Source organism: Rhagoletis pomonella, unplaced genomic scaffold, assembly GCF_013731165.1.
Source record: "Rhagoletis pomonella isolate Grant_MI unplaced genomic scaffold, Rhpom_1.0 Rhpom_scaffold_00019, whole genome shotgun sequence".
NCBI classification, from domain to species: domain Eukaryota; kingdom Metazoa; phylum Arthropoda; class Insecta; order Diptera; family Tephritidae; genus Rhagoletis; species Rhagoletis pomonella.
In genome coordinates this window covers 913,518-923,702 of record NW_023458573.1, presented here as the reverse complement: position 1 = coordinate 923,702, position 10,185 = coordinate 913,518, and the positions used below count along the sequence as shown (strand labels likewise).

The 10,185-nt window shown below is 38.5% G+C and overlaps 1 protein-coding gene across 1 annotated transcript in view; it reads right to left on the bottom strand.

Annotated features, from left to right (window-relative positions):
• The window catches only part of LOC118749548, a 9,642-nt gene extending 979 nt beyond the window's left edge, over window positions 1-8,663 (bottom strand). Inside the window, exons 1-2 of the mRNA XM_036484353.1 lie at window positions 8,417-8,663; window positions 6,611-7,759 (exon numbers count right to left, since the gene is read on the bottom strand). Of these exons, the coding sequence (XP_036340246.1) occupies window positions 6,611-7,759; window positions 8,417-8,663 (1,396 nt within the window). The remainder of the gene's footprint in view (window positions 1-6,610; window positions 7,760-8,416) is intronic.
• Window positions 8,664-10,185: the final 1,522 nt, after the last annotated feature.

Here is a 10,185-nt window from a genome sequence, read left to right as displayed (position 1 = left end):
GATAATTTTTGTAACTTAGAAACATCGAAAGGAGAACTGATCGAAAGAATGTTTCTTTATTAAAAAAATGAATTATAGGAATCACGATTGGCTCAGTGAACGGGCTATTCTTGCTGCGAAGAATAAGGATGTCTATCAACCAAATAATAGTGGTATTGACAACAGTCGTTGCTTGAGCTGATCTGCTTTTTTACCAGACTGCCAGGCCACTTGCTCACTTTGGTGAATACCACTAATGTTATTCAATCCAGCATTCAACGTGAGGAAATAGCATTTACGTCGATAAACACCGTTGTGGGAAAAAGACCATCCAACGGAATTTTTGAATTCGATTGATCTTCCTGGGAGATAACACATACTGAAATTGAAAATAGGTGTGACAATTATCATGTTGCGGAATATTAATCAGCCAAAACTTTGCAACGGCACGCGACTCGCATTTAAGAAATTGATGAAGAAAGTAGTGTAAGTAAATATTTTAACGTGGCCTTTCAAAGGTGAAGAATTCCCATGATTCCGACCGATACACCATTTCAATTTAAAAGATTGCAATTCCCAATTCGATTGACATTCGGAATCACAATCAATAATGCTCCAGGTCGAACTTTGGAAAAGTATGGTTTAGATTTAGATGCGGATTGCTTCTCAGGTGTTGCGTAATCCTGTGTCGGCAAACAAGATATCCTTGATATCTATGCAGAGAATGGAAAAACAACAAATATTGTGTGCACACAAGTATTTATTACATAACCAAACACTTATGAAACGTATGGAACAAATTCCGTTAATAATTTACCAACCATATAAAAGGAATATGCCACAGCAAAGCGTGGCAGGGTACAGCTAGTTTATTTTATAAATTTTATAAATTTAACTGAACTAAAATTTTCAAATAGGTGGCAACCCTCCTCAAAAGTATTTTCAACAGTCATATTTTCTAGCCCTCTTTAATTTGATACCTATGTTGTAATAGGTCATTCATTTTACCTTTAAATTGAGTTGAATTTTCAAACAGATGGCAACCCTCCTCAAAAGTATTCCAGCAGATATCTTTCTTAACCCTTTTTAATTTCATACCCACATTGCAATATTTCATTTACTTTATCAATTTAACTGAGTAAAAATTTTCAAATAGGTGGCAATCCTCCTCAAAAGTATTCCAGCAGATATCATTTTTCACCCTGTTTAATTTTATTGCCACATTGCAATATTTCATTTATTTTATAAATTTAACTGAGTTAATCTTTTCAAATAGGAGGCAGTCGTCCTCAAAAATATTTCCAACAGTTATCTTTCTTAAAGCTCTTTAAGCTGATACCCGTATTGCAATATTGTATTTATTTTATCAATATAACTGGATTTAAAAAGTTTCAAACAGGTGGCAACTCTCCAAATTTTTGTAATATAAATGATCCCGGTATTATACCGAACAATACAAAAAAAATTATTCAAATTAGTTAAGCGGTTCTCGAGTTTTGATGACCGTGACTAACGAACACAACATTTATGTATGTATATATATATAGATATAGATTTCTAAATCAAGATTTCTCAAGTGCCTTTAGTTTGGTACCGATATTGTAACATTTCCCTTATTTTACCAATTTAATTGAGTTAAATTTTCAAACAGGTGGCAACCCCCTTCAAAAAAATTTTCTACTGTAGTTCTTTTAAAAACTTATTAGCTTGCTACCCACATTGCAATATTTCATTTTTTTAAATCAACTAAACTGAGTTAGAATTTCTAAATAGGTGGCAACCCTCCTCAAAAGTATTTCCAAAAGTCTTCTTTCTTAAACCTCTTTAATTTGATACCTATATCAATTAAATTGAGTTAAATTTTCAAACAGTTGGCAACCCTCCTCAAACATATTTTCGTCTGGAAGCCTTCTTAAAAATCTAAAGGTTGATACCCAAATTACCGTATTTCATTTATTCTATCAAAATTGAGTTTAAATTTTCAAACATGTGGCAAATTTACTCAAAAGTATTTCCAGCAGTTATCTTTCTTAAACATCTTAATTCTAATATCTATATTGTAATATATCATTTAGTTTATCAATTAAATTGCGCCAAATTTTTTAACAGGTGGCAACCCTCCTTTAAAATATTTTCGGCTGTAAGCCTTCTTAAAACTCTTTAGTTTGATACCCACATAGCAATATTTCATTTACTTTATCAGTTTAACTGAGTTAAAATTTTAGAATTGGGGCAACCCTTCTCAAAAATATGTCCACCAGTTATCTTTCTTAAACCTCTTTAATTTGATACCAATATTGTAATATTTCATTTATTTTATCGATGTACTTTAGTTAAATTTTCAAACAGGTGGCAACCCCCTTCAAACATATTTGCGGCTGTAAGCCTTCTTAAAACTCTTTAGTTTGACACCCACATGGCAATATTTCATTTATTTTATCAATTTGACTGAGTTAAAATTTTCAAATAGGTGGCAACCCTCGTCAAAAATATTTCCAGCAGTTATCTTTTTTAAACCTCTTTAATTTGATACCCATATTGTAATAATTTTTTATTTTATCAATATAATTGAGTTAAATATTTTCAAATAGGTGGAAACCCTCCAATTTTTTGCGATATCATTGGTTCTGGTATTATACCAAACAATACAAAAAAAAAATTATTCAAATCGGTTCAGCCGTTCTCGAGTTTTGACGACCGTGATATACGAACACAACATTTTTATTAATATAGATTTGTCTATATCTATATCTATCTCGATTCGTTTTGGCTGTTACAAAGAACCGTTATGTGAATAAAATTATAATACCCTTGTGCACATGTGCGCTCGAGTATTATAAATATGAAAATTGAGCTTGATTAATAGATTTTTAAAAACTTTACAGCACAAAAACAAAAACAAATCGATTTAATGGTTTTCCAAATATCTCGAGAACGGGGCGAGGAAAAAATTAAAAAAAAATACACATCTACACATCAAAATTCTCTATGAAAATAAATATTTTTTAAATATTTTTCTTGAAAAGTTTTGCACATATAAATTTTTTGATAAAGAAAATTAGTTTTTGAACTTATGCCATCTCAAAAAAAAATGGAAAAAAATCACAATGGTAGCCCTGAGTATTGCGCAATATTTAAGTAGCGTATTATGGGCAGTGTTGCCATTTTAGCCGTTTTCCGGCTAGATTTAGCCGGTTGCGATAGCAAACAGCCGGAGAAATTTCGATTTAGCCGGCAGCCGATTTGTTAGCCGTTTTGCAGAAAAAAATTAGCCGTTTTTAGCCAATTTTGCTATTTGTCTTGTTTTCTTAAATTTCAAATATGTATATATGTTTCCATTTTTGACTAAACGACCCAAAATCTGTTAGAAATGGCTACTAGCCTTATCGTGGAGAAAATTTACATGTCAGGCAGGGTTGTATGAAATTGAACCGATTTCGCTTATTTTTATTTTAAACGAAGAAGGGATTTTCTTCATAAAATGTTTGTTATAAATGTCTTAATTTTAAGTGTGAAGATGTATTCGCAAAGAAATAAATGAGAAAGAAAATAAGAAATTGTTTCACTGTTAAGAGACTTAAGATTCGTTTGTGTTGGGATATAGTGCCAACAAACAGAATAAATATTACATGTAGATATTGTCTTCCCAGATAGCGCATATTCAATTCTGCATAAATTACAAAACATCATTCTTGCCCACTCCCAAAGGTTTAAGATATGGGAAAAATTGATATTTTCAAGCACTATGTACCCATATGTATTTTTTTAAACAAACTTTTTTGCTGAGAACTTATTTAAATTCCAAAAACCGAATGCCAGCTTGAATTAAAGGAACCAACACTGAAGTGAGTCAAAATGAAAATAAAAGAGCACAAATTTCTATGTAAAGCAAAACTCTCTGGGAATCCTACGAGACATCTGCCGGTCATATGACTGGTCATCTAAATGGGAGATCTGCAGTCTTTTGGCATCATATTTTACATCAGAATTGAAGGGATTTCTGAAAAATCTGACCAGTTCTTTTGTGTAACTGTGATTTTGCATCCCTTGTCAACATATGGCCTCGGTTGATGTTAACTTAAGGCCGTTGTTTTACTGCCTTAAAATTGAAGGGAAATTTTTACAGCGTTTTTTATGTGTATTGGTTTCTATCTGAGTGTATTGAGAATCGGTCAGTCTGAAAAGCCCTTGCAGGGAAGACAATTATCACTCAAAATATCAGATAGTAATAGTAATAGATAGTTTTTTTTGCCGAGTACCTTTCAAATCATTGGAATTAACTAAATTAATTAAGTAAAGAAGTATTAACTCACATTTTTCATTTTAAAATCGCTCCAGTTTGTAAATTTTTAAATTTAACGAACTGGTTTATTCAAATTATCGTCGACAAAAAATCCAACCATGTGCCACAATCATGTTTTTCCTAATTGCAAATTCTTGCTGGCAAAATTTTTTCCGGCTCGAATTTGTAACTTCTCTCCAAGAAATAGTCTTTTTACTCGTGATTTATTTAAACAAATCATGTGAAATTTAGTTGAAACATTTTAGCCGTTTTTAGCCAGTTTTATTTGCCAATTTGGCCGGTTCGTCCAAAAAGTTCTGGCAACACTGATTATGGGGTACACTCTACAATAATTTGAGATATGAATTTTTTTTTTAACCGAAGGTGAGTAAAATGAGTACATTACGAAATAGTAGACGTGTTTATGCGCTTAAAATTTGTATGGAGCAGTAAGCGACAAACTTTATGTGAGCTTATGAATGTGGATGCTTGTTTTTTTACGCGGTAAGCGTAGATGTATATGTGTGTAAAAAAAACACGGCTAATAATTTAAAAAAAATTTTTTTTTTAATATGTAGTTTTGTAGCCTATTAAATTTTAGTATAACAAAGTGCCAGTTTAAGCTACTGCAAAATTGCGTTGATTTTTAATATTTTTTGTGCTGACGGCTTTATGCACTTTTTTCTTATGGAAGAAAATTAAAAAAAAAATTAACGCTAGGTTTGCAATCGCTTAAAACTTGCACTTGCACTAAAATTTAATGGGCTACAAAACTGCATACTAAAAAAAATTCAAGAAAAAATTTTAACAATTTTTAAATTCGTAATGTACTCTCATTTTACTCATCACTGCTGTAACAAAATTCATAACTCAAATTATTGTAGAGTGCACCCCATAATGCTATACTTAAATATTGCGCAATACTCAGAGCTACCATTGTGTTTTTTTTAATTTTTTTGAGATGCCATATTTTCGAAAACTATTTTTTTTAATCAAAAAATTTGTATTTGAAAAATTAAATAAAAAAAAGAAATATTTCTTTTCATAGGAATTCTGATGTGTGTATGTGTGACTTTTTTTTCAAATTTCTTCCTCGCCCCGTTCTCGAGATATTTGGAAAACTATTAAATCGATTTGTTTTTGTTTTTGTGCTATAAAGTTTTTAAAAATATATTAATCAAGCTCGAATTTCATATTTATTTTTTATTTATGTTTATCCATCAACCCCTGAAAATTTGAAACAAATCAAACACATGAAGTGTGAACCCCGTCCATTTTGGTGTTTGAAAAAACTCAAGGAAATAGCGCAGAGCTAATAAAAAAGAAATGAATTAATCGTATCAAAAGCCCTTATATGATATTTTTCTAAGAATATTTTTCAAGAACTTCATCTAATTAAACAATAAATTAAGGATATCTTCCTTATTTGAGCTAAACTCGAAAAAAGCCGTTAACGTAGTTGTAAAATAGACTAAACCAGATTCGCAATTAAGATGTTTTATTTAAGTAAAATTTTGGTTTTGGTCTACAAACTATTACATCAACCGCGATTGGCGCGAATTACAGAAAACCGCGTTAGGCGCGGGTTTTATGTGGTATGTTCTCGTCGGCTTTTGCGCTGCGAATGACTTTGAACAATTAAAGGACAAATATAGGACAAGTAAAATATAAGTAAATAAGTAAATACATAAATGTTCGAAAATAACATAGCGGTAACATAAAATTATCTGGTACTGCCGGATGGATGTTGTAGTTGACATGTAGGTGGCGTTAACATCCCACCCCGCGGCGAATCCTAGTGGGGATTCGCAAACTCCAGAGCGGCTAGCTTCGAGGCTGGACGACGAATAGTTCCACCACTGGTTTGTACCGTGGCGCTTCTCACTTGACCGTATTTCGCTTTAATGATTTCGGTGATGCGGCCGGTCTGTCACTGGCCTCGTGGCAAGTGCGGGTCGCAAACCAATACTAGCTGTCCTGGTTGAAGAGGAGTAGCTTCTTTATGCCATTTTGAACGCGTCAGAAGTTGTGGTAGGTACTCGTTGATCCATCGCTTCCATAAGCGATCTTTTAAGTTTTGCGCGATCCTCCACTGCTTTCGGAGGCACACCTTCTCGTCGGCATCGCCAGGAGTCTGCGTAGGATTGAGGCCTCCCAGAAGAAAGTGGTTTGGAGTCAGTGGTTCTGGGCTCTGTGCCGACAACGGTATGTCTGTCAACGGGCGACTGTTGACAATGTTTTCGGCTTCAATGATCACGCTACAAAAGGTCTCCAGTCGAGGGGCCTCTTCCTTTAATACACATTAAAGGATTCGCTTGACACACTGAATCAGGCGTTCCCAGCACCCACCTTCGGCTGGATTGGCTGGACAACTGACTTTCCATTCGATCCGGTCCCTTGACGTCTCACGTTGAATAGCTTCAAAATCAAAAATTCTCTCGTCTTTTGCCAAGTCATGTTGTGCTCCAACAAAGTGGGTCCCGTTATCGCTTCTTATGCGAACTGGTACTCCCCGGCGGTTCACGAAATTTCGCAAACAAAGCAAGAATGCGTCGGTTGAAAGATCGACTGACACTTCGAGATGAATCGCTCTTGTGGTTAGGCAGGTGAAGACGGCGATCCAACGCTTCTCACGACGTCGACCAATGCTGACGAAGAACGGGCCGCAATAATCAATTCCGGTATAGGAAAATGGGCGGACGTATGGCGTTAGACGATCGCGTGGTAGCTGACCCATCAAAGACGTGGTCGGCTTGGCCGACTGACGTACACACACTGGACATCCTTTTATTACAGCTTTCAGTACGGCGTGTGCATGTGGCACCCAAAAGCGCTGACGCATTTCATTGATCGTTAACCTGTTGTTTTGGTGATGATTCTTCCGATGAAAGTGATCCAAGACGAGAGACGCAAGGCGATGTCTCTGCGGTATAATAATTGGACGGCGTGTATACTCCGGCAGACAGTATGCGGCATCGATTCTGCCATTTATGCGCAAGCTCCCATCCGGATCTAGTTTTGGCGTCAGTTGAAATAGTGGGCTCGACCTCGGAAGACACTTGTTCGCACGTAGTGTGTTGATCTCATTGCCATAGACTTCGACTTGTGCTTGACGACATATGTAATTTTCCGCGGCTACCATCTCACTCGGCACTAACTCACCTCCTTGGCGTGATTCAGACTTTAGTTTGCGTATAAAACGTAAGATCCATGCTACCACTCGTAGTAGCCGTGTATAAGATGAGAACTTGTTGATATCGATGGCATTTCGACGATTATGTGCGACTAATGTCCTCTTTATACATTCTTCTTCAACGATGTTTGAGTGCAGTTGCTCTGGTTCTTCAGGCCAGTTCTCTTCTTTGGATCGCAAAAATGTGGGACCTGTCGTCCAGAGAGAATCTGTGCGACACATTGGCGACGACTTGAGCTTGGTAGCCTCATCCGCCACGTTGAGCGCTGAGGGCACCCATCGCCATTGACTCGGACTGGATGTGGCTAGTATTTCCGATATACGGGTTGAGACAAACTGCTTAAAGTCTCGTGTAGTTGACCGGATCCATAACAAAACGGTTCTCGAATCGCTCCAAAATGTAACGCTATCTATGCCTCGGTCAAGGCACCTTTCAACTGACAGTCGAAGACGGTTACCCAATATGGCGGCTTGCAGCTCCAAACGCGGCACTGTTGTTGCTTTTTTGGGAGCGCATCTCGCTTTAGCTGCTACAAAGGCGACTTGCACGGTGCTGCTGGTCAACATCCGGAGGTATACTACAGCGGCATAGGCGGTTTAGCTTGCGTCACCAAAAACATGAAGCTGAAGACCGTCGGCGGTGGAATATAACGGTGAGTAGCAGCGAGGTATGGAAAACTTGCGAACTTCCTGGAACATTTGCCACCATGTTGCCCATTGCGACGCGAGCGGTTCTGGTAAATAGTCATCCCAGTCGATGCCTTGTCTCCAGGTCTCTTGTAGTAGCAGCTTTATGGGGATGGTGACGTAGGCTAGCAGGCCAAACGGGTCATAGATGGCCATGGCCAAGCCTAGTAGCTCTCTTTCTGTAGGTGACCTCTTGCCATCTGTGACTTCTCTCGGTATATTCTGGAACCTGAAATGAAACTCCAGCGTGTCATTGGTGGAATTCCTATACATACCCAAGATTTTGTCTGTTCTTGGCTGACGTTCCATGCTGATGACATCGGACTGCACTGGGTTATCGTTGTTGAGTCGTAATTGCAGTTCCTTGCAGTTGGGAATGAAGTTCCGTAGATTTAACCCGGCGGCTGCGTTTATTGCTACTGCTTCGTCAACCACCTCCTTGGCTTCGGTTGGGCTATCGAAGCTAGCAACAAGATCGTCAACATATGTGTTTTCGGTGACGACTCTCACTCCCCTGGGCATTGTTTCCCGAAAATTGGCGGCGTTGATGTTCTTTACGTGTTCTGCGCAGCATGGCGAACAAGCTGCACCGAAAATCATTTACGTCATCATGTAAACTTAAATGGGCTCATTTTGATCTCCATCCCTCCATAAAAATCTTTGGGAATTCCTGTCACCCTGTCGAATCTTTATTTCCAAAAACATTTCTTCAATATCTCCGGCCGCAGCAGTTTGGCGTTGGCGAAACTTATGCATTATATTCATAAGCGGTTGTGCACATTTGGGACCTTTCAGTAGGAATGTGTTTAGTGAAACGTTGGAAACTGTGGCTGCTGCGACGAAAACTACGCGGAGCTTATTTGGCTTGTGGGAGTTAACCACACCAAAGTGCGGCAAGTACCAGGTGGCAGGGCTTTCTTGCATTGCTTCGGCTTCTGATAGTAACTGGACATACCCTTTGGCGATGTATTTTCCAATAGCTGATTTGTACATCTCAGCATATAGGCTGTCGTTTGCCATTTTGCTCTCTACTTTAAGCAATCTTCGTTTAGCCATCTCGTAGCTGTGAGGTAAGGCGACGTCATCCTCGCGCCACAATAGGCCCACTTCGTAACGCTGGTCAATATTTCGCGTCGTAGTTTCGAGGATAGTCCTAGCTCTGGTGTCGTCCTCGGATTCCAACGGTCTATCTGGTACCTTCACGCCTAAACTTTCTATACTGAAATAATCATCGACCAGTTGATGAAGCTGCTTCGTTGTAGGCGACCTTCGAACATGAAGACATTGGACTGCACTGGCTGACGGTGCTGAACCATAGGCTACCCATCCTAACTTGGTAGCGGCTGCTATTGGCTCATGAGGACCAGCATGTATTGTCCTTTCGGCCATACTTACATGACTGTTGTCTAAACCGATCAGTAGCGACGGTTTTACGGCGACATAACTCGATATTGGCACGTCTTCAAAATGACTATATTGGTGGCGATGAAATGTCTGCACCGGCAAATCCAACTCCTTGACGGTGGTTATATTCTTCAGCTGGTACCATGTTTTCGACTGGGCTCCGCGGACGTCCAGATTGAATACGCGCGATTCTTCTGTTGTGTGATTTTGGTTGAACCACTGTAATCTTAGCGGCTCTGCCCGACCCTTGACTCCGATCGCGTCAGCGATAGCTTCCTCCAACAGCGTAACCGATGACCCTTCGTCTAGAAGTGCATACACTTTCGTGCTGGCTCCGGGCCCCATCAAAATAACTGGTAAAATTTTGAAAAGGCAAGTACCGTGTTTACTATCGGTGCAGTTCAGCAAATGTTCATTTCTACTTTGCGGCTCGGCGATAGGCTGAGCTGGCGTTATCGGGGTGTGCTGATGTAAGAGCGGGTTGTGCATACGACTGCACCCATCAATCGCACACTCTTGTTTGCGTTGACATCTGGTCAGGCTATGACCGCGTTGCAAGCAATAGAAGCATAGACCCTTAGCCGTCACGAAATCCCATCTCTGGCGTACGCTAAATGCTTTAAATTGCCGACATGCCTCT